Raw genomic sequence first — 27,625 nt, forward strand, 5'->3', positions numbered from 1 at the left:
GACATGAAAAAGCTGAACAATTTCTGTTTGTGCCTTTCAACCTCTCCATTTATTGTGCTGCTACATAACAGGGAGATATGTTTCCTGATTACCTGCTTTCTTAACATTGTAATCTCTTAAACACTTCATCCCTGAAACATCTGAACTATGCAGACCACCCAGAAGGGCTCAGCAGACACAAAGTTAACAACTTAGTTATTTTCTCTTCCTCATGTTACTACATCAAACAGGAGGTTTGATGGATCAGGGAAAAGCTCTGTGCTTTTTTAAGGGGAAAAAGGCAGCGGAGGCACACAGAACTCACATTTTAATGCACCCTTCATAAAACTGCCCCAACCCTGTTCAAAAGAATTGTTAATCCTAGTTACTGACTCGACTTGGACAACTGCCAACACATTGAGCACTTCTCAGTTTCTTATAGTAACAGCTCAACTCTAGGATGTTGGTGTGAAAACTGACTTATAGATCACATTTGGTTCCTGATCCTAGAAGTCTCAGTCAAGCAAAGGCAGGAAAGCACACATACAACACAAACATACTAGCATGTTTCTCTAGCATATAATGAAGTAGTATTTTTAAGCAAAGCATGTTGTTGTTCTGGCTAACCCATGTATAATTACAACCCCTGCCTCTCCAGGTCAAGAGTTCTCAAAGTCTAACATAAACACACACCTGAATCTGTTCAGAAATCAGGAAGGTGTGAGTGAAGGGTGCTGCTTGGTGTGACTCTGTGCATATCAGAACAACTAGGATAGGAATAAAGGCATAGGAACAAAGTAACACAGCCAGTCACAGGGGCTCAGAATGTGCCTCTTACAAGCTTGTTGTGAACTATGGAGTTGGGTGCAATGCAAAAAGAGTGGGAGCTCTGGGCAAGGTGGGTCTCTGCTTGATTCCTTTGTTAGAGAAGCCTCTCAACACTTTTATGTAGTATTGGATACAAATCCTTGGGAAATTCAGAAGATTGTTGGTCAGTCTGGACTGGTAGCAGCGCACTCTCCCTCTGGATTGCTCCCAAAATAAAGATGACAGAAGGGTATTAGCAATGCTTTGCCTTGCTTTTTCTGGTTTCCAGAGCAGTGATGGCTGGAGGAGCTTGAAGCTGAGCTGGTGCCAGTGACACATCACTTTGTGTGTTAATACACTAAATATAAGGGAGAGTAAGTCTTAAGGTGATGCTCTACCTTATTCAATGGTATAAACTTTTCTGCTTCTAAGTGACTGGGCATACTTCCATGCACCGTACAAGTGTACTACATTACCTAACCATTCCTTAAAGACAGGACCTCTTGGGCTTTACCATGTCTTTTAAAACATGTCTTCTTCAAAACTATTTTGGCATCTTAAAACTGGCACCTGGTGGTTTGTGTGGTGGTTTTGGTTGGGTGGTTTTGTTGTTTGGTTTTGGTTTTAAAGAACATGTGTACCTAAATGCTAACACAAACCTCTCTTTATTACAACAGAAATCTCTTTGCAGGGGAAATCCTGAGCCCATGATAGATAATAATGGTGGACATTACAGCTAAGATGTTCAAGACTGACATTTGGAGTGCCATGTTCAGTACTTCAAGGAGTTTTTAAGCAGTATGTGTTTAAGCAGTGATACCAGATCAAAATACAGCTGTGACAGTATATAGGCCTCTTGTCTCATCTCCTTTAATTCTGTTGCTCACAGAGTGAAGGCCCTGTCAGGCAAAGCAGTGCTTAACAGCAAACTTCTTAAACTCATGTACCACATGTTCAGATGAATGTACTTCAGCATCAGTCAGCACTCAGTGAATACTATTTTATTCAGTACAAACTGCTTAGAATGCAAGAACTGCAATAAAAAGTTATTAAACTAGTTATAAAATAGGTTACTAGGAGCCTTCCTGGGGATCTAGTACAAATACATGCCTGCAAGGAGGGAAAGAAGCAAGCCCCCAGTTAATTGTGTGGAGGGTATAACATGCATTGCTGCCAACTGTAAAAGATGATCCTAAGTGTAAACAACATCCCTTCAGAATCTCCAGGAGAGCAAATAAAGAGAGAGCTATCAAGGCCAAGAATTCAATATTCTCCATTTCTCTTCCAACCTTAGTGATACTGAATACTTTAGTTTGAGAAAGTATATTTTCATTATTGACTTGTAGTGAGTGGCTCAAATGCATCCACTGCTCTGAGACCCACAGGATAGAAACTTCCCAGAGCAGATCTCTGCAGAATGAAAAAAACCCACAAAAAACCCCCAACTAGAACCAACAGCAAGTGAGTACCACTGAGGCATTGCAGGCAGCTGGTAATTCCCTCCAGAGCTGCCTAGGTCCCATTTGGAAATGGAGCTGACACTCCTGTCTTCCCCCTCTCGATGGCTTGCTGGGGGAAAGCAGCTATGCTTCCTTGCAGATGTGAGTAATAAGTGAGGGTAAGGATTTCAGGCCCTAAGGCTGAGAGACCTTTGGGTTTTCTAAAAGATTGTTCATCTGCTTTTCTAGGGAGAAACAAAAAAAAAAACAAACCAAAATTACTCTTTAAGCCAAGAATCTGTTATGGGTTAGAACTCAAAGGTCTCCATTCTTAGATACTGGAAATACCCTGAGCTGACTGTAAACTAAATAAGGCAATTTTCAGCATGTATTTATTTTAAGGGCAAAAATCTCATGACAGCAGTTATAAAAATTTAGGTAAATTCTCTCAAACTTCATCTCCTGACCTACATTTCTGACTAGCTTACAGTCTTTTGCCCTTCAGGCTCTGAGCCAGCTGGACATAAGGCCAGCTTCTTTCCAGAAGTCATGTGGCCACAGGAGCACAGATCTGAGCCAGGCTCATAGCTCCCACCTTGCAGCCAGCCTTGCTAGCACAGCCTCAGCGACACAGCTGCTAAGTGGGAGCTGGCTCCCAGCTGGCTGCTTCAGGGTACAGGTAGTGTTAACCTGTCACCATCTGCAGCCATCCATGCAGATACACCCCCCAATGACCCTGGGCCTTCTGTGCTGGAACAAAAGCTGCTTTAAAGAATTGGTTCTCTAAAGAATTGGACTTTAATCGCATAATACAAACCATACTGGAAACAAAGCTGTTTGTTCAACTACCCTTCACTACTCCCTACCTCATTTTTGTTAGTTCTTTGAAGGTAACACAATGTGTTGATGATTTCACCCACACAGTATGAACTAACATTGAAAAAGCAACATTCTAACACCTTGTACTAGTAGAACCTAAAGGAAAACAAATTCCTAGGGCATTTACCCTTGGGACTCAGCAATATGATTCTACATTTTATACTGGGTGTATGTAATACCTACAAACAAGGCACTGAAGTACCTGGAATTCCAAATTGCTGCAAAGTTACACTTCAGTAGAAGCCTGAATTCTCATGCAGGTTGAGTAATAAGGATGTTTTATTTCCTGTACATAGCAGTTCTTGAGGTGTGTGAAAAAACCTGCTTTCAACAGCACTTCAATAACAAGCAAAGTGGTGTTCATGCACAAGGAAAAGAAAACACAATTCAAAATATTTCACTTTATTAAAGTAAGCCCTGGGAGCATTGATCAAAATCAGTAAATAAATATGAAACACAAATAACCTCCTGGTTTCACATAACTGGAAGGGGGGGAAAAACCAAACCCAAGTGCCTTTTGTATCAGTTTGCTTTAAACAACTACAGACAGGCTAGATGAAACTGAGTTAGAGCTTGGCCCTGGAAAGTAATGGGTATTCCCAGTGACCTTTGAAGTCAAGGGCATTCAACAGCTTTCAGCCCAGCAGGAGTAAGAATTTACCTCTTGGTATCTCAAACAACTAATGCCAAATCACACGGGCTCATGCAGAAGATTCCAAACATGAACATCTCATAAATTAGCAGATGAATTCTATAGATAGACATCTTCTCATTTGGCTGGGTAACAAGCAACACAGTTTACTGCCTATTTGTTACTGTCTGCTTCAGGAGATTGTCACCTGCTGAGTTTTACCAGGGGGGATCCCAGTTGCTCGGTGCGGGCCACTGAAGCAGTTCTCAGCTCTGCCACACCACTGTCCCGCACCGAGTTCCCTGAGGATGCTCCCACTGCTCTTCCCCTCGTGTGCTCCAGGACATAATACTGGCAGGAGGCAGCTCCTCGCTGGAAGGAAGGAGGAGTTGAAGCTTTCAGCCTGCTGCGTGCAAGAGGCAGCGTTTGTTACATTTAACAGCTACGCTCTTTATCCCTGAGCAAACGACGGGAAAACAAAGCGAGCCTCTTCATGAGGTAGCACAAAAGAGCTGGGCCCAGAAGAGACCCCTTTCCAGCTGAGCACACCAACTTCAGCTCAAAGCCATCGAGTCCAGTAAGACAAAGAACTGCACAGCAAAATCCACTACCTCAGCTGCTGAGGTACAGAGCATGATGGGTCTGAAAAAAAACAACCCAAAGGGTCTGCAGGGGGAACAATTTAATAATATCTGTTCAGAAACACAAGTTGGGAGCCTGAGATACACAAGCTTTCATTCAAGCTTGCTTCTGCATCTCTGTGCACCTTGCAACACTATTGGTTGCATTTAGCCATTTCCCATGGTAACATTTCACTGAAGAGCTTCTTTCAATCACCTTTTGTCACATCACCAATTTTAGTTATGCTTCCAATTTAAATCAGCCCAGAAACTACAACAGCCTTCTCCTGAGGCAGTCAATTCAGCAAACAGCACAGCTATCCAGGCCATGTCTGGTGTGTCCACATGCACACACAATCGCCTTTTACATACTAAATTCTGTGGGGTTTCACTATATAATACTTAAAGTTTTCAAGCTGAGGCACTCACAGTCTCAACAGACAAATCTAAAACCCAATGCCTTGCCCTGTGTTTTCACAAAAGATTTAACCTTTCAGTTAGCAGAGTACCAGGGCCTCACACGGAGAGTAAATGTTCAGGAGGAAATGGGAAAGGGCAATTACCTTCTGCAAAAGGATTGAGAAGGAATTCCAAGCTTGAAGATAAAAATCAAAAGAAAATGGAAAGAATGAGACAAAGTAGAAAGACAGTGTTTATTCATTATGTGTTTCAGTGAACTTTCTCCAATTTCCTGTAATGTACCTGAACTGCAATAATGTTTCTTTGCTCAGTTTGCTAAGCTAGTCCAAGCCTTTAATCTAGGAACTTCCACAACTAAAATCTGAAGACTACAGGGCCCAAAATTGCAGATGCATTAGCATGTCTACATGGCAAGTGAGCCCACTGAAATGAGTGCATACCAATCACGGATGTAGATCTCAAACCCTGCCACTTCTTTTAAAACTACCGTTTGGTTGTCATTGAACTCAAACTAACCTAAGTGCCACCTAGGTATTTGCCCCTGGCAGCGTGCACGCACACATATCTGTTCAAGCACCGACAGGATTGTAAGCTGAGGCCTCAGACATGCAAAACCTGGCTCCTCAAAACACACATTTCTATATTTATCTCATCAAGTAGCTCAATCTCCCTGGCAGACTGAAGGGAGTCTCTTTCAAGAGGTAAGTTGTAGAAATACTCTTGCCAGGAAATGCAAGACCAAGGCAAAGCAGTAATGCCTGTGGCATATTTAGCCTGAGGATGAGGTAGTCTCAAAATACACTTGGCACTAGTGCTCCAACACTTTCCCACCATCCACCTGCACACCCTGATTCAGGATAACCCAGGAGACTGAGGTGACCCCAGCTACTAAATGACACTTGGCCTCATATAAAAGCAAACAAATGTCCTGGTCCCTTCATCAGCAGTCCATGCCAGTCTGTGATTTACACAGGCTGATCTGGCACACATTTATGTTCTTGTAAGGGTTTTCTGTAGTGCTAGGGCAGTCACTTAACCTCCTCCCATCTATAGAAAGTGAATGAAGATGTGAATGTAACATAGGCACTGTCAGGTCTGACAATTTAAAATGTACATTCAGAATAGAGAGTTTGCTCTGCTTTTGCAGGCAGGAATTTTTTACAAGAAGACAAAAAGTATCCAAAGAAAGGAAGACCTGGTGCAAAAATGTAGTTGCCCAATGCAGGGATTTAATAAATAGACACCAGGAGGCAAGAACTATTGAAAGACTGGTTGAAGACACATGTATTCATAACCTTATAAGATGAACTGAAGTTACCAACATTCACACACAGCTTTTAAAGTTCAAAGCTCATTGCCAACCTCTATCAGGAAAGTTGAACACGCTATCTAAGCAAAATTTTCGTTATCTATCTCCTTCTAGTGGCAGAACATAAAAATCAGATACACAAAAACTGATTTTTGTTCTCTTCTAAAGCCCTTAAGTAAAGCAGCCCACTCCCAGCAAATAACAAAACCATTATTTCTACATGTCTGATAATTAACACCAAACATCTGTTTCACAGCTATCACCTCCCCCAACTAAGGTCTAAATTCAAGCCTTTGCAGTTTGCCTAATGAAAAGGTTGATGTGCTCCAAGCATCTTTGTCTGTCCTTAGGACCGATCCAAGTGTATAGGCTGCTCTTGCCACAGCAGAGCATGATGTTCTAAACAAAGCTCCAAGAAAAGAATAATTAAAACCATGAAGCTTAACAGAAAATGAGCTGAAGCCTAATGCAGGGGCTCCCAGGGAAAAGTCCTCCTGAAGTTCAAGTTCAGTGATTTTTTTTACTAGGAAAAGGACAATGCATTAGGTCACATAAATCTGGACACTAATAAACACCCGATATGGTGATATGCTGACATTTATGTTTATTTTACAGGGGTTAAGTAGAGGTTGGAAGAACTTCCACAGTTCCCTTGGGATCAGTTTTAATTTAACGTTTTAATTAATGACTCGGACACGACGAGCAGGAAGAATGTTGTGGTACAAAGTCTGAAGCATATCGGAAGGAAAACGAGGGAGAATGGTATTGCAAACACGAGTGTGAAACTGAGAAGTCTCACGGAGTGCAAGGTCCTGCCCTTAAAAAGAGATAAATTAACATGTTACCTCCGCAATCCTTGTCAAACGGAAATCAGACAGGAGTGTGTTCGAATCTGACAAGGCAACCAGAACGCACCAGGCAAAGGACATGAAAACAGCAAATACAGCTTAGCCTTGCACAAAGCAAAACGTTTCCCTTCCTTTCACCCCAGGCGGCTCCGGCAAGACTTAATCCGCAGTGGTGCACATCAGGCTAGCACGCCAGGAGGGAGCTGGGTGGCACAGGTGCAGAGACAGGACACTGGGAGCAACTGGGAAACCAGGGTACTGTCGGGGAGGGATGATGCGCCTTGGTGAACCTGGCAAAGGAGGGAGGAGCAACTCTCACCTCCCCCTGGCTAAGCGCTGGTGTCTGGAGGGATGATGCGCCTTGGTGAACCTGGCAAAGGAGGGAGGAGCAACTCTGACCTCCCCTGGCTAAGCGCTGGTGTCTGGAGGGATGATGCGCCTTGGTGAACCCGGCAAAGGAGGGAGGGAGGAGCAACTCTGACCTCTCCCTGGCTAAGCGCTGGTGTCTGGAGGGATGATGCGCCTTGGTGAACCTGGCAGAGGGAGGAGCAACTCTGACCTCCCCCTGGCTAAGCGCTGGTGTCTGGAGGGATGATGCGCCTTGGTGAACCTAGCAGAGGGAGGAGCAACTCTGACCTCTCCCTGGCTAAATGCTCGTATCTGGAGGGATGATGCGCCTTGGTGAACCCGGCAAAGGAGGGAGGGAGGAGCAACTCTGACCTCCCCCTGGCTAAGCGCTGGGGAAGCCTCCCGCAGGTGGTGTGGGAAACTCGGGCCCTGGCGGCGCCGGCGGGAGGGCAGTGGGGTAGGGCACAGCTCACAACGTGCGGGCAGGAACACGAAACCCGCTCGAAGGCCTTGAAGCTGTTTTCTAACGGAGCCGCTACGCGCGCCGGGGAGCTTCCTCTCTCTGAAACGCTTCTCTCTTCCCCCAGTGCCGTTCCCTCCGGCTCCCACAACCCTGCCAGGGCTTACCCTCGACACGCACTGCCACCTTGTGCTGCTCCCTACCCGGGCTTCGCCTTCCTTCCCGACTCCGGCACCCACCCGGGGCTGCCTGGGCACTGCCCAAGTCCCACCGCTTAACGGTGCCGCAGGTCCGCGCCTCACACGCGCCCTCTGCTGGCGGCGGCCCTTGGCGCCGTTTCCTGCCGCCGCGGGGAGGCAGCGGTCGCCTCCTAAGATGGCGGCGGCGGGCACAGGTAGTCCGTGCTGAGGCGAGGGGGCGGGAAGTGGGGCGACATGGCGGCGGCGGCGGCGGCGGCAGCGCGGCCCACCGAGGGGGGCGAGAAGGAAGATGGAACGGAAGAAGACGAAGTGGAGGTTGGTCGATGCTGGCACTGGGCCGCGCTACCCTGGAGTTCCCCTTTTTGTCAGCAGCGTGAGGGGAAGGGACGCGGCCTGGCCGAGCCGGTCCCCCTCGGGGTGTGTCTCGCCTGTAAGCCCGGCCCGGCCCGGCCCCCCTCTTCTCCCGCCCGTGCGGAGCGGGCCGGAAGCGGCTGCCAAGCGCGGGCAGCTGAGGGCCTTGTCTCTGCCTTCCTGTGGGCCGCCGAGGCCGAGAACCTGCGCCAGGACCCCGGTGAAGGGAGGGCTGGCGTTTCTCCTCCCCCCGTATCTCTGCAAGATCTCTTCCGAGCTCCGCCGACCCCCGCTGCCCGTGCCGTGCCGTGCCGTGCCGCCGCGGCGGGGAGGGCGCTGGGGGCCGGCCGGAGGCCTGGGCAGAGCCGGGCGCGGCGGCCAGCCTGGCACCGCGGAACCTTTGAACTGTTTCGCTTGAAACGTGGCCCTGCTAGGGTAGCTGACGGTCCGACTTGATGGTCTTAAGGACTTGTTCCAGCCATTGTGATTCTTCCACCCCGCTGGGGTCGGGCAGAGAGCAAGCACTCTTCCCTGGGCCTGCGGGATTTCCCTGCCCTCACAGCCGCTGAGTTACGGAATCAGAGAGTGGGCTGGGTGGGAAGGGACCTTAAAGATCTTGCAGTTCCAACCCTGCTGCTAGAGGCAAGGACACCTGCATCGGGTTCCTCCAAGCACTGTCCAAGCACTTCCAGGGATGGCACATCCATCTCTCTGGGCACCTTGTGCCAGTGTCTCACCACCCTCACAGTGAAGAGCTTCTTCCTTACACCTACTCTAAATCTACCCTCTTTTCAGTTTAAAACCATTACCCCATGTCCTATCACTTCATGTCTGTAAAAGCCTCTTTCAGGTGCTGGAAGGGTGCAAAAAGGTTTTCCCCAGAGACTTCTGCAGGCTCAACAACTCCAGCTTTTTCAGCCTGGCCTTGTAGAGGAGGCGCTCCTGCTCATCTTCAGGGCGCTCCTGCCCATCTTCAGGGTGCTCCTGCTCATCTTCAGGGCGCTCCTGCCCATCTTCAGGGCGCTCCTGCTCATCTTCAGGGCGCTCCTGCTCATCTTCAGGGCGCTCCTGCTCATCTTCAGGGCGCTCCTGCCCATCTTCAGGGCGCTCCTGCCCATCTTCAGGGCGCTCCTGCCCATCTTCAGGGCGCTCCTGCCCATCTTCAGGGCGCTCCTGCCCATCTTCAGGGCGCTCCTGCCCATCTTCAGGGCGCTCCTGCCCATCTTCAGGGCGCTCCTGCCCATCTTCAGGGCGCTCCTGCTCATCTTCAGGGCGCTCCTGCTCATCTTCAGGGCGCTCCTGCTCATCTTCAGGGCGCTCCTGCCCATCTTCAGGGTGCTCCTGCTCATCTTCAGGGCGCTCCTGCCCATCTTCAGGGCACTCCTCTGGACTTGCTCAAGCAGTTCTGTGTGTTATGCTGAGGGCCCTGTAGCTGAGCACAATACTGCATGTAGGATCTCAAGAGAGTGGGAGAATCACCTCGCTCAATCTGCTCGGTGCAGCCAAGGATATGACTGGATTTGTGGGCTGCAAATGACTCCTGAAGGCTGTATTGGTTTGGCTATTCTGCTTCAGGTTTTCTGGCCAACGGTGTCAGAAAGCACTCTTAGTTTCAGTTGCTTCCTACCATCTGAAAATGCAAACTATTATGCTTTTATTGTTACCTGTACTCATGGAAGCCTAATAGTTGAGGATTCATGAAAACTCTTATTGTCCTTGAACAAAAGGTTTTCCAAGGTGGCTGTTTTGTTTTGGTTTTGTATTTTCTTCACTTCAAATTGTATGGAATTGCTTTTCTATTATATTCCCCCCCCCCCCCCAGTTCAGCTATATCAATTACATTGTGCACATTATACACTTGCCTTGTAGGAGCAACTGGTCATGGTGGAACTCTCAGGAATTATTGATTCAGACTTCTTAGAAAAATGTGAAAACAAATGCAAGATTTTGGTGAGTGATTACAGCACAATAGGAAAGGGGTAAGTCAGTATGGATGGGAGCAAGGGGATGAGGCTGTTTCTAAATTCCTTAAAGGCAATAACACTTTGATCAAATAGTTATGTTCACTGCCTTGGTCATATTTGGCTGGATGTCACAGGCTTTCTCTGTTTCAGGAATGGCATATGGTCTTTGAATATAGTATTGTGTAAATGGGAGGAGGGATTTTCTGGAGGATTGATAAACCAAGACCAATTATCCCCTTTGATTTCAAGCTCAAAGTTCTTTAAACTATGGATTTTACCCATTTGAAAAAAAAAACACTGAACCACACTTCTTCAGGGAACTTCAGGTGACTGGCAAACCCACAGTCTTTCTGAGCTAGACCACATTTACAGTGGGGTTTGGTTTATTTTACAGATACTGCCTGGCAAGTTCAGGTGTTGTAAAGGATAAGTGGGACTGGGCATTTGGTAAACAGTTTTGGATGTTGTGTTTTTTCATTGTAAGACTCTGGCTTAGCTGTCTTCTTCCTTTTTTGAGCTGGTTAATCACATTCTTAGTATGGGACAAATATTATTTGCCCTTCAAAACCTACGTGGTCTCTGAAAGCTGTGTATATATATTATATATATCTATCTATCTATATATATATATATAGTACAAGTACTATTGATTTGCAAACACTTCCTGAAAGTAGATCCTTATTATAGACTGAAAAGATGGAAGAGACTCTCTCAGAGTGTGCCACTGATCAGAATATATGGGAAGTGGTAAAGTCAGCTTTGAAAATCTCAAAGGTAGAAATATAATCACAATTCATAAATCATCACTGGATGATGGATGTGCTTTTATAAGCAGATTTGCTTTCTGGATCTGACCCAAATCACTTGAACTGTATTACCTAGCTGGTTCATTATAGGTGGATGAGTGGCTGTGCATTCTTCAGTTACGTGGATGGGATTATTTTAAATGTTGTGCTTTGAGATTGTCTTCTAATGTTATTAGAAAGTATCTCTATCCTACTCATATCCAAAACTACCTGCACTCACTCCACAGAGTAAACACTCCTTGAGATTTTTTATAATGGGCAACTGCTGTTAAAACTCCTGTAAAAGATTTTCTGCTTTGCTTTAGTCTGTTCAGCAAGTTTTCTGTGATGCTGGTCACATAAGGGGAAGCCAGTCTGCATTTCTGCATAGTCCAGAAAGGAATGCAAATTAGTCAAAGAAATAAAAGGTTTTAATACTGAACTCCTTAATGTTGTTACCTAGTATTGATGTGTTCATTTTTTAATTCATTTCCTGTTGTAAAAAAAACTCAACCAAGAAATGTTCTGTGTATTGACTTAATGCTGTGGGTGTTGTCAACTTATGCAGCAGCAGGAGAATCCCACAGCTTAAATCTTGCTGATCTCAGATGATTCTGTTTGTTCCTGTTTTTCTGTCTTCTTTAATCTCACAGCAAGAAATTTGCCTGGGCTAACAGGGACCTGACACCTGTGCCATTTTGTCCCTCTTTTCATAGGGAATAGAGACAGAGAGGCCCATTTTACAAGTGGACAGATATGTGTTTGCAGGAGAATATGAAGGTAGGAAAAGTGATATGGATACAATCTCTCCTTTTTCATGCTATCCAAAGAACTTTCTCGATGTCAGTTAATTGTGCTGTGGATGGAGAACATGATCCTGAGAGGTGCTGAAGTTCTGAGGGCTGTTTGTGTAAGACTGTATAGAGCAACAGTCTGAGTTCACTGCTAAATCAGCCATGCATCCATATTCCTTACTGGGAATTACACCTGGAAGCTGGCTCCAGGGTGCACCAGTTAGTATTTCTGTAGGGAAAAATGTGAGACATAAAATACCTTAAAGTAAGTGCTTGCTATCTGCTGTATAAGCAGGACTGACACATGCAATCCAGACTTCTCCTATTTGCCTTATGGTGACAACGTTGGTCTGGAAGAAAATTACCTGGAATCCTCCCTTGTAGTGACATTCAGTGGCTGTGGTGCTCCTGTTGGCTCATGAGTGGTTACCCTTTTGCAAGGGACTGGAAGTCAGAGCAGTCTCAGGGCTGTGACAGTGAATAGAACAGAATTAACCAGGTTGGAAGAGACCTTTGAGATTATTGAGTCCAACCTATCACCCAACACCATCTGATCAACTAATCCATGACACCAAGTGCCCCATCCAGTCTCTTCCTAAACACCTCCAGTGATGGTGACTGCACCACCTCCCTGGGCAGCACATTCCAATGGCCAGTCTCTCTTTCTGTGAAGAGCTTCCTCCTAACATCCAGCCTAAACCTCCCCTGGCACAGCTTGAGACTGTGAGTGGGTGCAGTGTCTGCAGCTGATAGAAATTAGTCTCCTAAGACTTTGTCACTTTGTTTTCCATAGATACCTTGGGAACCTGTGTGGTTTTTGAAGAGAACACAGAGCATGGTAATTGTGATTTGATGTCTATTCCTTGTGGTAGCCTGGGGAGGTTAAAAATACTTCTGTTGTTTTCAGCTGATAGTGGCATTCACTATAACCATTGGGGTTTGGGTATTGTTTTTTTTTCTCCTCTTTTCATAGCAGATGCAGAAGGCAACGAAAAAGTACACCTGAAATACAAGTGCCACACAATGAAGAAGTTAAGCATGACACGGACACTTCTGACAGAAAAGAAGGAAGGAGAAGAGAATGTTGGTCAGTGCCTCTGCTCTTATGCATGGGGACGTGGAGGGATGATGTTCAGGAGTGTCAGCCTTGACCAAGTGTTTGATTCAAGAGCATGCAGGAAGTTAGTGGAGCTTTAGGCAATAAATGTGTATATATAAATACAAACCAAACCACACAAAAATCAAAGGGAGAGATTCCCTCTCAAAAGTGCTGCCTCCAGAAGTGGCTAATAGGAGACTCCTGAAGAGGAGCGAGCAGAGCAAAGGTGCTGCTGTTCCCTGATGTGTTTTTATGTCATCCAAAGGTCTGGGCACTAGATTTGAAATCAGAGGTTCTCTGTAGTAGTTCTTCACTGATCTTTTTTTTTTTTTAATATAATATATGTGTATTTTTCAACTTCAATCAGTTTTTCTGGTGACTCTTGAGTCTCTGTAATGGTTGGAAATCTACATTCTTCTCAGTCAGTAGTTTCATGTTGTATTCACTGCAGCAGAATTGCTTTTGTTGACTTTAGGGTTGACTGTAAACTAATTCCACTTACAGAATTCTTACACTGTCTCTGATGCCATTCCCTATCATATTGCCAGCTTTGGGTGAACAGACATTCTCTTTGTTGCATTTGTAAAATACTTTCTCAGCATTTTGAATTATATTTAAGATATTTTAAGAGCCTAAGGGCTGCATTAGACCGGACCAAAGGTGGTTTAGTCCTGTGTTAGTATTTCTATGGACAGTAGTAATTGGGTATGTGGAAAGGAAGAGGAGGATGACATCTAGATGTGCAATCCTTTCTTTTGGTTATCAGCAGTGACAGCAGCTCATTACTATCCTGCCAAGAGTTTTCATGTGGATTGCTGTGTCTTCAGTCCATAAAGGCTCTGCCACAGTATCATAGTATCATAGTATCAGTCAGGGTTGGAAGGGACCACATGGATCCAACCCCCCTGCCATGGGCAGGGACATCCCACGCTAGATCAGCCTGGCCAGAGCCTCATCCAGCCTGGGCTTAAATACCTCCAGGGACGGGGCCTCGACCACCTCCCTGGACAACCCATTCCAGGGTTTCACCACTCTCATGGGGAAGAACTTCCTCCTCACATCCAGCCTGAATCTCCCCACCTCCAGCTTCATTCCATTCCCCCTAGTCCTATCACTACCATCTTCTACCTAGTCCTATCACTACCATCTTCACTTGCTCTTGACTTCTGCTAGTTGGCAGACATCTTTCTGTCCTGAGTGATTTTTTTTGTTGACATGTTTTGATAGCACTGAACTTAAAGTGAGAAAAAGCTGCTGTTAACTCTTAACTCCTGTTGCCACCAATATGGATTTTCCTTCTTTGCATCAGGTGGAGTGGAGTGGTTACAGATCAAGGACAGAAATTTTTCCCACAGCCGGCTCAATACGATTTGCAACTTTTTGCGTGAAAAGGAAGATTCTGAGGAGTCAGCTCAGGCCCAAGACAAAATGGCTGAAGAGTCAGAAGGAGAGGTGAGTGGTGGAGGAAATTCTGACATGAATTGTGACCTGGGGAAGCAGCATAGCTTGGAAATTGATGCCTCTGTTCCTCTGCCTGACAGCCCTGCTTCTGGGGCAGAGGATTCTCCTTCTGCAAGTGTTGCCTTAGACAGTGCCCCTCCATGATGTCAGCTCTGACCTTCTGAGGATGCTTTTCATGGAGTTAATGGGCCAGATTTTATAGGACATGATTTCCAGTTGTTCTGAGGAGTTAATAGTTCAAATAATGGACATTATGTTCTTGTGCATTGCTTTTATGTTTGGCTTATAGTAGGGAGGGCTTAAGTGTTTCCTTAAAGTGCTGATTGGAAATGTTTGTGTCTCTACCTCAAAACTCAAGGAGAGGAGATGGTTACACCATTTGAAAAACAAACCCTACTCTAGAAAAAATGCTGATGTACATTCTGGAACGTTTTGTAAAAAGAAGGGGGAGGGGGAAAATGTATAAAATAAAGTCCTGAATTTTTTAAGCACAGCTTCCCCTGTGTCCCATTCAGCTGTACACTACTCCTGTTCTTGCACTGCAGTTATGGAAGGAACAAAATTCGAGTAACTGTATAACTTCTCTTTTTGTCTCTTCATTTTTCCCTCTTCTTTCCTTCCTTCTTTTCCCTTCCTTGGTAACTCCTTGGCTCTGGTCTCCCCTGGCATTTTCCTGGGTTTTTATATTTAAGATCCTGTCCCCAAGCTTCAGTGGTTCCCAAAGTGGTCCATGTGGCCCCTAGCTAGTATGTAGGTTGATACTGTTGCATCATTTATCTCATCACAGAGTGTTTCATATAAACGTTGAGTGGGGGTTGCATTCATGAGTGTGTTTTTAAAAGCAGAGCATTTTTTATACCTTTTCTTCCTTCTGACCTTTCTCTGCCTCCCTCAAAATGGGTTTAGTTGCAACAATGCTGGGAACACCTACTTAGTTCCAGCATAATTATGTTAATACTTTGATGAGTCGTGATTAGAGATGTTCACCACCAGCGTTGTTCACAGCACAGGATCAGTGAAGATAAGGCATCAAACTCCCAACAACTTCAAACTGTCAATTCCACTGTTCACTTTTTCTGGGTAGAGGCAGCTTGAATGCTGGGGGAAGGAGGTGGTGAGGAAGAGGAGGTATATTCTCTGTGACTTCAGCCTGTGTTGGGTCTGTGCTTTGGGTTTCAGGGAGACCACGGAGTCTTCCCCCTAGATTTAACTTAAAAGCGGCTTTCGAATTCGGTTTGCTTGGTGCAGAGAGCCAGAGTGCTGCCACCTCAGGGATTTTAGGCGGAAGTGTCCCGGGAATTTGGTTTCCATTGTGTATAGGGTCCGTTCCCCACTCCGGAATAGCCACATCGATCTTTCCAAATAAGCAAACCGTAAGGGAAATTTGGGGTTAAACTTTACTGTGGTTCCCAACGCAGAGCTCAAAGGAGGGTAAGCGAAAGGTCAGACAGATCGATAAGCAACCGCTGCAGTCACGTACAGCTGCGTACCCGCCGTGCTCACTGGGCTGTTCATCCATTCGCGCCCGCGGCTTAGCGGCGACCCTCGTTCGAGTAGGGGAGAGCCGCAGGCAGCTCTCACTAACGGCGCAGGAGCACGGCCAGAACGGGAAGAAGGAGGTTTAGACGGCAGAGGAGCGGGCAGCGCCGGGCTGAGAGACCGAAACGAGCGCCCTCGGCAGCGGAGGAACCCCCCAGCAGATGGCCGGTTGCGGGCCGCCCGGCGCGGTGGATGTGCCGTACCGGATGTGACGGCGCGGATGTGGCTGCCGGGGGCGGCGCGCACGTGAAGCGGGCGGGCAGCGATGGAGGCGCTGGACCGGGTGGTGTGAGTGGGGCAGGGCGGCGCGGAGGCCGGTCGTTCCTTGCCGGCCGGCGAGACTTGCAAGCCCGCGGGGTGTGGGGCTGGCAGCGGGTGGGGGTTGCGCTGGGTGGGATGTGCTGCGCGGGCCCTGGGCTCTGGGAAGTGCCCTGCGGGGAGCCGGGCGACACCGCTCTGGTCTGGAGAGACCGGCAGAGAGGAAAGGCCCACGGAGAACGTCCGGGGAGGGGGAGAACCGAGCGCTGCTGCTGTTCGATTGGTAGCAAGAAGCTGACTGTAACGTCACTTTGGATAGCTTGGGGAGGCACTGAGGAAGAGTGGCAATTAATCACATTCACCGGAGATGGTGTTTAGCATTCATTGTAATTCTGCAGGCTGGGATTAGTTTGAGGATCTGAGATGTGTTACTTGAACACAGCTTGTTTCATTTTTCATTTACCCTTTTCTGCAGTCCTGGGTGCTGTTACCAATGCTTTTTTTTTTTTTTTTTTAACTGTTAATTCCTTGTTGCAGAAAGCCTAAAACTAAGAGAGCAAAAAGGTTTCTTGAGAAGAGAGAACCCAAACTTAAAGAAAATACCAAAAATGCTATGCTGATAAAAGGAGGAAATGCAAACTCTACAGTAACTGAAGTGCTAAAAGATATTGTAAGTTCTTGGATGTATGTGTACAGCCTTTAGTGGTGCAACCTTTTGTGCTACACTAAGGGTATCTCCCATTCTCTTTTTCTTACATTTTGCATGTTGTCTGTTGCAAAAACATCCTCTCTGTACCCCAAATTTCAGCTTGGCTGGTCTTCTAAAGGTGTCATTACCTACCCCTTGATGGAAATTATTTTCTTCCTATTTCCTCCTTGCTAGAAGTCTTTAGCTTATTCTCTTCATTATTATTTTGTCTATAGAAAGTAATCTCCCTCAACTTGCTGCCCACACTCTTAGTGCTCCCCAAGATGCCATTGGCTGCTTTGGCCACAAGGGCACACTAGTGGCTGGTGGTTAACTTGGTATCCATGGAGGAGAATGTATTCATGAAGGGCTCCCTGGTTCTCCACAGAGCTGCTTTCCAGCAGGTCAACCCCTCATCTTCATCACATACTCATTAAGGTTGGAAAAGACCCCAAGATCATCAAATCCAACCATCACCCCAACACCACCATGCCCACTAAACCACAAGGAATTCCTACCCTTCAGTGTTTTCCATGCACACCGAAACAGCCACTAGCCCAAACCAATTACAAGGCCAACACAATCTACACATGCTGTCCCTGCTCTTCCACAAGCAAATAGATAAGTATAGATACCTTCTGTTAACTGAACAGCTTCAGACTATTTCACAGTCATAACCACAGATTTTTAAGATCTCTGTAATAACAGACCCCTGGAAATCTTCCTAACCTCAATCTTAATAGAATTTAACCTTTACAGTGCAACATTTCCTAATTGTAAGGAAAGAGAGCTGTACTGGTGCATAGAGTTATTCCCCCCCAGGTGCAGGACCCTACACTTGGCCCTGTTGAATTTCATTAGGTTTCCCTCTGCCCAGTTCTGCAGCCTGTCCTGGTCTCACTGACTGGCAGCACACTCTGAGGGTGTGTCAGCCACTCTTCCCACTTTGGTATCATCAGCAAATGACTTTGTCAGTTATTTTATTATTTATTAGTTTCTAGAAGGAAATCCTTCTGCAAGTAGTTGGGAACCAAGGTTGCTGCCAACTCAAAGGGTATTATTGTGAGCAGGCCTTTTGAGCTGCCCTCCTCTAGGCTGAGTTGCAGTTACTCTGTTTCATGGTGTAGGGTTTTGGCAAAAGCAGTGCTGTGTGCTTTGAGGTGTTACAGATAACGTGTGTTTAACTTTGTCTTTTGCAGTATGCTGTGAAGAAGCCTTTTGCTATACTGTATAAAAAGTAAGTGGCCTCACTTTGACATCCTTAAGTCTTCTGGCAGGAACAACTTTTGGAGAAGTCAAAGCATGACTGGAGATGCTGGCTGATGCAGGGGCTTGGACAGTGGAAAGGGTTGCAGAAGGTGGCTGTGGTTCATGATGAATTTCAGCAGACTGGAAGCAAGCTACACGTGATCCGTGTTGGTGCTGGGCCTGGTTCTGTGCCAAATGTTCAGGAGCAGGTTTCAGCAAACTTGGAGGAGTTTGCTTCTCTGACCTGGGCAAACAGCTAGTGAGGTTCTCTGCCAGGTGGGCAGGGTGGAGTTCTTGTATCTGAATTGTTACAAACTGGAGTTACAGAGTATGATGCTAGATACATCTTGCTCACAGTGGGAACCCAGTCTCTGGTTGTAGTGCAGAGACATTAATGGGAAGAGCTACATTTGATGTTGGGATGAACAGGGAAAGGCAGGTGTTTAGGAGGTGTCAATAGTGGCTGGCTGGAATTCAGGCCCTAGGAGACAAGAAGCAACAGGGGCACTAAGGAACTCCTAACAGTATAAACATGGCTTATAGTTTGATCTCAAGCAAGACCTCTGCTGATGGAGTTTCCAGTAGAATGCAGAACTTCAGTGGTATCAGAGAACTAAATAAAAGTGCACAGAATCATTTTGGTTGAAAGAAACTTTTTTTAAGATCAGGTTCAACCCTTAACACTACCAGGTCTTCTCTGAGGCTTATCTGGGCCTCTGTTTGACTGACTTAAAAAAAGAAATCTTTCTTTCTTCTCTTTCCTCAGGAAAAATATTACCAGGCCTTTTGAGGATCAAACATCATTGGTAAGTATAAGCCACACCTTCTCTTCTGAAATTTTACAGCCTTAACATTGCTAAGGACTTTATTGGAGAGTAATTTGCAGTGTACAAAAAGGGTTTGGAGGTGGACATCCTCAGAATTTCTGTCAGTGTTGGCTCTGGGCCTAATACCATAATAGGTTCTCTATCTATTCCACCTGGAGGAAAGATCTTCTCTGTGGTAGTCACCACTGCCTCTGAGTGTTAAATGGACATGAAATTGCTCTGTAGCAGGACTCTTGTGCCCAAGTGTGACAGACATTTGCAGATGTTCCTAGGCTTGATGTTGCCTGTCTTGATCTTTAAGACTGCAGTGGGAAATAAAACCAGCAAGGAATTGTTGTTTGAATCCAGCTGTCAGGTCTAGTTTCTGTGGACCTGAACATGCTCAAAACTCTTCTAAATGCATCTCCTAAACTGGCATGCCTGTGACTTGTACTTCATCAAACACTTGAAGCACTGCAAACTGGAACTCAGGAGTTTTGTTCTTTTCCTCAACTGTAGGAATTTTTTTCCAAGAAGTCAGATTGCTCCTTGTTTCTGTTTGGCTCTCATAACAAGAAGAGACCTAACAACCTGGTGATAGGTAATGTGCCTCCTTGGGGTTTGGTCTGGGTGCAAGCTCTCGTTTTCATCACATGCTGAAAGAGCTGGATTTCCTCTTTTTTGACTGTCCCAGGTCGCATGTTTGACTATCATGTGCTGGACATGATCGAGCTGGGCATCGAGAAGTTCGTGTCCCTCAAGGATGTCAAGGTATGGAGTGGCTCACTCAGTCTCTCAGTGACATCTGCTGGTAGCTTTCTGTGCTGCATTGTGTTTGTTCCTGTGCTTTGAAGTAGGGACAGGAGTTGTTTCATGCTCTGCTTTTCAGTCTGTTCTGGTTCTTCTGAGCAAACTTGCAACTTCCTTTATAAATTCTTTCTTCAGGCTTGATTCATTCCTCTTATTTCTTTTCTAACTAAAGAGTTACATTAACAAAATTCTTTTCATCAGGTCCTCCTTGTGGTAGGTTCCTAAATAAACTGGCACAGGCTTTGGAAACTGAATCTCTTCTTCTCAAATGATAACTAAAGAGATGATTCTGAAACTTGCTTTAGAATAGAATATAATTAACCAGGTTGGAAGAGACCTTTATGATCATCGAGTCCAACCTATCACCCAACACCATCTAATCAACTAACCCATGGCACCAAGCACCCCATCCAGTCTCTTCCTAAACACCTCCAGTGATGGTGACTCCGTCACCTCCCTGGGCAGCACATTCCAATGGCCAGTTTCTCTTTCTATGAGGAGCTTCTTCCTAACATCCAGCCTAAACCCCCCCTGGTACAGCTTGAGACTGTGTCCTCTTGTTGTGGTGCTGGTTGCTTGGGAGAAGAGACCAACCCCCTCCTGGCTACAACCTCCCTTCAGGTAGTTGTAGACAGCAATAAGGTCTCCCCTGAGCCTCCCCTTCTCCAGGCTAAGCAACCCCAGCTCCCTCAGCCTCTCCTCACAGGGCTGTGCTCCAAACCCCTCACCAGCTTTGTTGCCCTTCTCTGGACACCTTCCAGCTTCTCAACATCTTTCCTAAACTGAGGGGCCCAGAACTGGATACAGGACTCAAGGTGTGGCCTAACCAGTGCTGTCAGTAGCTCATGAATACCAGTTTTCAGGGAACTCAATTATTTAAACATGGAGGAAACTCACTTTTATGGCCAGGTCAGGCTGGTTTTGGACAGACTAAAACATATTTCTCATGTGTGTACTTCTGCATCAAGCTGTTCATACACTGCAAAACCCAAGGGATTGTTATGGTGCTTACTCTCATTGAAGTATAAACTGGCAGGGCAGCCTAGAGGGATGGTGAAGAAATGATGGTTTACAAAGGGAGAAGACTCCTTTGATGTGAGACTGGTGTATCTTCATCACACTATTGCTAGCTGGGAGTTTATAGTTAAGTGAATGTATTTGTTGGCCAGATTTCAAGTTAGGGGTTTGTCTGAACTGTTCTTTTAGCCTTTTTGATCTGCTCTCCAGTGTCAGGAGTACAACAGACTTGTCTGCCTCTAGTTTTAGTTTTCTTGTTAGCAGCTGCAGTCAAATTCACTGATTTTCCCTGGAAGGTGACAATGCACATTCTATAGTAAAGAAGCTCTTTTTCAATCCAGCACAAAGAACAACACAAATTACTCTTACAGACCCAGAGTCCTTCCCTACACATAAAGTATTGTTGACTGGAAAGTAAAGTGTCTGTTCAGTCCGTATTGCTCCTCTCCTAAGAAGCCAGGCTGGAAGAACTGGGGCTGTTCAGCCTGGAGAAAAGAAGGCTCCAGGAAGACCTTAGAGCTACATTTCAGTATGTGAAGGGGGACCTACAAGAAGGCAGGGGGGGACTGTTTAGAAGGGCCTGTGATGATAGAATGAGGGGCAAAGGTTTGAAACAAGCAGGATAAATTTAGGTTGGACATCAGGAGGAAGTTCTTCACCACAGGGTGGTGAAACACTAAAACAGGTTGCCCAGGGATGTGGCTGAGGCCCTGTCTGTGGAGGCATTCAAGATTAGACTCCATGTGGCCCTGGGCAGCCTGCTGTAGCTGGAGGTGTCCCTGCTGATTGCAGGGGGCATGGACAGGATGACCTTTGAGGGTCCCTTCCAAGCCAAACCACTCTGTAACTGAATATTTCTCACAGGTCACAAGAACTTCCCATTCACAGTTGAATGGCTTAACCACCTCTTGAGTCCAGAACACGTTCCCTGACATGATCTGGAGTTTTGTTGTGTTTCAATTCTGCAGAACAGTAAATGCCCTGAAGGGACAAAACCGATGCTGATATTTGCTGGTGACACGTTTGATGTAAATGAAGAATACAGAAGACTGAAGAGCCTTCTGATTGGTCAGTATCTGGCTTATTTGAGCTGCAGGAGTGCATAAGTCTGTGGTAGTGCTGATCTGTTGGGCAATGCTGGTTTGTCAAGAGATGTTTGCTTCTGTTCAGCACTGAAGAAAGCAAGAACAGGTCTTTGTAAGTTTCATGTCACATGCAATTAAAGTTAGCTGCTCAGCTACTCATCATAAAGGTAGGCTGAGGGAGCTGAGGTTGCTCAGCCTGGGGAAGAGAAGACTCCAGGGTGACCTTAAAGGGATCCTACAGGAAGGCTGCAGAGGGACTTTCCATAAGAGTGCCTAGCAAACAGGACAAGGGGGAATGGTTTGAAGCTGAGGGAGAGTGGGCTAGACCTACTCCAGAGGAGAAGAACTGATTCTTTCTCTTCCTGCAGAAGATGCTGCTTTTAAGCTGCCACTAAGATAGATCAAAAAATGCCTTTATGACATCAACAGCAAATATTTTGTTACTGTAGCAGTCCTGATGGGATCCCAGAGGGAACATGAGGTCACCAGCAGGTTCTTGTTGCCAAAGCAAAGCGATGCCAGTGATGCTGTGGACAGCTACGCTCCCGGTGGCGTTTGTGCTGTCGGAAGGGTTTGTGTGTGTTTGCAATATCATTTTACAGCAGTTTCTTTGTAAAATGAAAAGCAAAGGGGAATTACTGTCTTCATGGTAACCAAACCCTCTAGCCTGTGAGACTGTGAAGTGGAAGAAATTATTTAGCAGGGAAAAAAAAGACATTTTTCTCTAGAGACCTGGGAGGCAAAGACCTCCCTCCTGTTCTTTCTCCTTTGGGTTTTGTTGCCTGTGGATGTGGTAGTGCAGGAATTCAGTGATGCTGTAAGTCCTTGGAATGCAGTTTATAGAATTCTAGCAGCTGTTATGCTCCTATTTGTCAAATTCCTCATTTCTTCCAGCACTGCCTGCTTGCTAGCTCACTTACTGCACACTCATCTCACCCTCGAAGCGGCTAAGCACTGTGTTACTTGCTTAGACATATTCTCATTTGTTGGTTTCCAGAAGAGCTCTGCAGTTTTAGATTGACCATCAGCTTGTTCTTCATGCAGCCTTCCTCACACAGACTGCTCTTGAATGTCTGAAAAGACTTGTAGGTTCCTTCTGGCCAAGAAAGGGGATGGGTGGAAAGTACCTGGCATGGAGTTCGACCTCTGCAAACGCTAACCGTAGCTACAGCGTTACCAGCTTTTGGGTAGGAGGTAATACAAGAAGTGTAGAGACTCGTGTTCCAAATGGATTCAGGAGTTTAATCTGGAAGTGGAAAGCTCTCTTCAGGAAAAAAGCAAATTAGAAGTTCTGAAAAAGATGTTGAGGACAAGGGGGAGAAAGAACTAGGAGTGGAAAGAAAGGAGAAAGCAAAGCTGTAGTCCAACCAAAGCAAGACTTGTAAATTAAGAGTGTATTGAAAACCTTCAGCTCTCTGGCTGTGCTGAAGTGTAGGGTTTCTGTAGCTGTTCAGCTTTGCCAGGAATCAGCAATTCCTGACCACCTGCATTTGTTGGACAAGATCCCCCTGTGGGTAAAAAGCTGTATGATGCCACAGGGAACTGGGAAAGGGAGGTGTTGCCAATAAAACCACTGTAAATGTAGACTTGTGTACCCACAGAGCCACTCAAAGGGAGCACACATGCCAGAAGTGAACCAAATATTTTATTTCCAACTTAAACTACAAGCTCAACCCCCAAAAGGAGGAGAGAGAGAGAGAGAGAGCATTTCATTGACCAAGGAAATTTCCTGGCTAGACTCCAGCTGATACCTGCCAGAAAGGCTTTGTTTTGGCTGTCACTCAAGTGCTCATACTCTTGAAAAAGGCAGTGAAGGAAAAGACAACAAGCTGAGGGGTCTGAGAATGGGGCAGAAGGGAAAAGATTGATGTGTTTTGCATCTGTTAGCAGTTCTGTGCTTCAGCATTGCCTTGTCATGTTTTATTAGCACACCTTGTTCCTTTAGTCAAGGTCACATTCTTTCTCCACCCTCTGCATATGTTGGGCATGCTTGTTGCAGGCTCTTTAACTGCATGGTGTGTTTTTCACAGCCTGAGAGAAGAACCTTGCTAGAGGTGGCTCGTTTTGTACTTAACCTGTTCAGTTTCTCTCCTGTGTTGTGGCAGGGCTGCAGTTCTCAGCAGCAGTTATTTCTTGGCATTCTCATTAACCATACAGATTTGGCTTTTCTAGAGCCACCCCATGCATAGCCTTGCCTGGTTAGATGCCTTCCAACACCTACAGGAAGGCTGCAGAGGGACTTTTCATAAGGGTGTCTAGCAGTAGGACCAAGGGAATGGTTTGAAGCTGAGGGAGAGTAGGTTTCGTCGTGGATCTCAGGAAGTTCTTCAGTGCAAGGGTGCTGAGTCCCTGGAATAGGCTGCCCAGGGAGGTTGTGGATGCCTCCTCCCTAGGAGTGTTCAAGGCCAGGCTGGATGAGGCCTGGAGCAGCTGAGTCTAGTTGAGAGGCATCCCTGCCCATGATAGGGAGGTTGGAGCAGATGAGCTCTGAGGTCTCTTCCAACCTAAGCCATTCTGTAGGCAAGGAGTTCACATAAGTGATGTGGGTCAGTTACCAATTAAAATGATTCATTCTCATCATCTGTTGGTTTGATTTTTCAGCCAAGAGACATGGCTTGTGCTCTCTTTAAATCTCCTTTCAGATTTCTTCAGAGGCCCCAGCGTGCCCAGCATTCGCCTGGCGGGCTTAGAGTGCGTTCTGCACTTCACAGCTGTGGATGGGAAGATTTACATGAGGAGCTATAAGTGAGTGTGTGTTTTATCTATGGCTTTGCTTTTTGCTGCAGTTGTCAGTTTCTCCCCAAATTTAGCCTCTAGTTGTGTGACTGAAGTGGCCTGAGCAATAGTTTGTGGCACGTGAAACGTGTGGTGTGTCGAGGTGTGCAGTGTAACACAGAGTGGCTTGGGCAGCAGAAGGAAAACATGGAAGCCCTAAACGTGCTCCTTGCTTGCTGAGCTCCCCCTTCTAGTAAGGAGAACCATCCTCTCCTATGGTTGGGTTAACAAGGTAGTGTGAGTTGACTTGGAGAATTCAAGGTGTTCTTAGATTCACAGTATCACAGAATACATCTGGTTGGAAGAGTCCTCAAAGCTCATCCAGTCCAACCCTTGACCCATCATTGAAGGGTCAACACTAAACCATGTCCCTAAGAGCCAGGTCCACACACTGCTTGAACACCTCCAGAGCCAGGGACTCTACCACTGCCCTGGGCAGACCATTCCCATGTTTGAGAACTCTCTCTGTGAAGAAATGTTTCCTAATATCCAGCCTGAACCTCCCCTGGGGCAGCTTGAAACCATTTCCTTAAGTCCTGTCTCTTGCCACCAAGGAGAGGCTGCACCCCTCCTCCAATCTCTCTTCAGGTAGTTGTAGAGAGCAATGAGGTCTTCCCTCAACCTCCTCTTCTCTAGACTGAACAACCCCAGCTCCCTCAGACACTCAGATGTGCTCCAGGCCCTTCTCAAGCCTCATTGCCCTTCTCAACGGGATCCAGCACCTCTTGCAGTGCGATTCTGTAGGCTGATCAGACTGGGGCTGTTTTCTGAGCTTCTGCTCAGTCAGGTGTTTTGTCAGAGCTGGTAGGCTGCAGCCAGCAGTGCACAAGGCAAAACAAGTCAGGACAAGACATTTTTAATTGCTGCATTAATGGTCACCTTGACAGCTCATGGTCTTGCTTTGAGCATTTACAGCTGGTGTTCCATATGGTTCTGATTTGTCTTACGGCAAAATCCCTTTTACCCCTCTCTTCAGAACAGACAGACTTTGGTGGTTAGTGCTCAGGTTATTCTGCTGTAAACAGCAGGAGGTATTTTTCATGTCTATTAGTACCCAGGCACTGTTTTGAACCTGAGGAGTGATGTGGCTTTCAGGGTGCTGGGACTGAGTTTTAACAGTAAAAAAAAAATGAGTTACATTAGCCAGGTTATGCTTTGGGTGTGCTCAGATTGTGGTGGGACAGACTCAATGTTGTCACTGGCAGAGATCTTGCTCAACAGCAGAATTAGCAGCAGCAATATTTATAATAGTCTGGTGAATGACAAGATTGAGCCTGCCTGGAAAAAAAACCTCTTAATCACAGGGGACAATGTTGATTTTTGGTTGCTTTTTCCCTTCTAGGGTGCTTCTGAAGAAATCTGGCTGTAAAATACCAAGAATTGAACTGGAAGAGATGGGACCTTCCCTAGATCTGGTTATGAGGAGGACACATCTAGCTTCAGATGACCTTTACAAGCTGTCTTTAAAACAACCAAAAGCCCTGAAGGTTTGTGTATTACTCCCACAGCTGTCTGTGAAGAAGAGCAAAAGCTAAAAATAGACATTATTATATATATATATATAACCAAAGTTTGCTTTTATATAGTCCTACTGAGATTTCTGGGGCCACAGCACTTCTGTGGTGATGAGCTGGCATCCAAGGTCTCCTCTGGGAAGCTTATAGAACACACAGAACATTTTAAGTCTCTCAGCTCCAATGCATGCACTTGGCTCTTGCCAGAGCTCCTGGCACTCTCTGCTCACAAGCAGCTGATGTTGTGCTTCCCTTACAGCCTAAGAAGAAAAAGAACATCTCCCATGATGTGTTTGGAACAACTTATGGTCGAATCCACATGCAGAAGCAAGACCTGAGCAAGCTGCAGACACGGAAGATGAAAGGGTTAAAAAAGAGGCCAGCAGAGAAGTCGACTGAAGATGGTGGGAGCAGGCCCAAGAAGCCCAAATCAGCTTGATAGCCTGGGACAGCTTCAGAAACTTTCTACCTTCTAACTGAGCATCTGTCTTGGGATATAACCATTGGACACAAGCTGAAAGCAGCTCTGTCTGTTTACTTTGAAAGGATCTTCTCCCTGGTTTGTCATTTCCCAGGGAGCAGAGGGAGGGGTATTGAGCTTCAAGGGGAGAGTGGATTTTTTAAAAATAAAAGCTGTGGTGTAATTGCTTAGTTTCCCAGAGCTGGGTGCTTATTCTCCTGCTCTTAGCAAACACAGGCTAGTCATGCAGGTGCCTCGTTCCCTGAACAGTTTTGTGGCTGTTATTTTGGGAGCCCCTGATCAATCAGCTCCTCTTCCAAGCTCAGCACAGGACCAGGGTAGTGTAGATGCCTAACACAGGCAGCACAACTTTGTTCATGTATTGCTTCTGTCTCTCAGGTTTTGCACAGCTGCAGTGCTCTACAAGCCATCTTCTGAAGTGTGAACTCCCAAGCTGTCTCTGATGCCAGGCTGTGTGTTTAACTCTTGCTCCAAGCCCAACTTCTCACTTGCAGAATCAGGAGTGATGAAGGTGCTTTTACTGTGTTCATCACCATGGTAGCAAAGTTCCTGATGTTTGCTGTAGGCATAAATGGAACCTTTACAGTTTGAATTTCAGTCTTTGCTGCTTGAGTTGTGCCAGGAATGGATGTGAAGCAGCCCTGAAAGGTACAAGTCTTGTCGTCTTGTCCTGCTTTTCTCCAGCTTTGTGCTCATGAGTTAGTGAAGACTCGGTGAAAGGCTGGGGTAAAGGGGATGAGAGTTCCATTAAGAGCTTAGGAGACTTTGGTCTGGTGGTCTATGTTTTGGAACACATCAAAAAGCTTTGGTTTTTTCCCTTCTGCTTGCCTCTTTGGGAGCTATTAGTCCTTCAGCATAAGCAGGATAAAGGTGTGCACACTTTACCATCCACACCAACCTGCTCATCCTGATGATGTTTTTAATACCTTTCCTGTTCTCCATGGCATGTTATAAATGGGCAGCCTCTTAGTTCCATTTGCCTTCTGCATGCTGGATGGAAGCTGTTGAGC

At 46.1% G+C, this 27,625-nt stretch overlaps 2 protein-coding genes across 7 annotated transcripts; both read left to right on the top strand.

The window, feature by feature from the left end:
* Window positions 1–8,078: 8,078 nt before the first annotated feature.
* On the top strand, window positions 8,079–16,114 carry GTF3C6 (general transcription factor IIIC subunit 6). 6 transcript variants are annotated; one of them, XM_068160542.1, is made up of 7 exons: window positions 8,079–8,255; window positions 10,161–10,241; window positions 11,757–11,820; window positions 12,628–12,672; window positions 12,808–12,921; window positions 14,243–14,385; window positions 15,987–16,114. In XM_068160542.1, the coding sequence occupies exons 1-7, from the start codon at window positions 8,175–8,177 to the stop codon at window positions 16,017–16,019; spliced, it is 561 nt and encodes a 186-aa protein (XP_068016643.1). In that variant the 5' UTR covers window positions 8,079–8,174; the 3' UTR covers window positions 16,020–16,114. The 6 variants fall into 6 exon arrangements, with proteins under 6 accessions (XP_068016643.1, XP_068016644.1, XP_068016642.1 ...); XM_068160543.1 differs by lacking the exon at window positions 15,987–16,114 and adding an exon at window positions 15,931–15,966; XM_068160541.1 differs by lacking the exon at window positions 15,987–16,114 and adding an exon at window positions 15,087–15,914.
* Window positions 16,115–16,118: 4 nt separating this feature from the next.
* RPF2 (ribosome production factor 2 homolog) lies at window positions 16,119–26,781 on the top strand. The gene is made up of 10 exons (XM_068160537.1): window positions 16,119–16,221; window positions 16,729–16,861; window positions 18,079–18,116; window positions 18,894–18,933; window positions 19,453–19,534; window positions 19,628–19,704; window positions 21,729–21,828; window positions 24,488–24,590; window positions 25,963–26,107; window positions 26,394–26,781. Exons 1-10 carry the CDS (start codon window positions 16,199–16,201, stop codon window positions 26,571–26,573), a joined length of 921 nt encoding a protein of 306 aa, XP_068016638.1. The 5' UTR covers window positions 16,119–16,198; the 3' UTR covers window positions 26,574–26,781.
* Window positions 26,782–27,625: the final 844 nt, after the last annotated feature.

Source organism: Melanerpes formicivorus, unplaced genomic scaffold, assembly GCF_026170545.1.
Source record: "Melanerpes formicivorus ecotype bairdi unplaced genomic scaffold, bMelFor1.0.p_v2 SCAF_50, whole genome shotgun sequence".
NCBI classification, from domain to species: Eukaryota; Metazoa; Chordata; class Aves; order Piciformes; family Picidae; genus Melanerpes; species Melanerpes formicivorus.

Coding starts and splice junctions, on each gene's coding strand:
- GTF3C6 (XM_068160538.1), top strand. CDS start 8,175: ATGGCGGCGGCGGCGGCGGCGGCAGCGCGGCCCACCGAGGGGGGCGAG. Junction 8,256..10,160: donor CGGAAGAAGACGAAGTGGAG/GTTGGTCGATGC, acceptor CTTGCCTTGTAG/GAGCAACTGGTCATGGTGGA. Junction 11,821..12,627: donor GTTTGCAGGAGAATATGAAG/GTAGGAAAAGTG, acceptor TGTTTTCCATAG/ATACCTTGGGAACCTGTGTG.
- RPF2 (XM_068160537.1), top strand. CDS start 16,199: ATGGAGGCGCTGGACCGGGTGGT. Junction 18,934..19,452: donor TTGAGGATCAAACATCATTG/GTAAGTATAAGC, acceptor CCTCAACTGTAG/GAATTTTTTTCCAAGAAGTC. Junction 26,108..26,393: donor AACAACCAAAAGCCCTGAAG/GTTTGTGTATTA, acceptor CTTCCCTTACAG/CCTAAGAAGAAAAAGAACAT.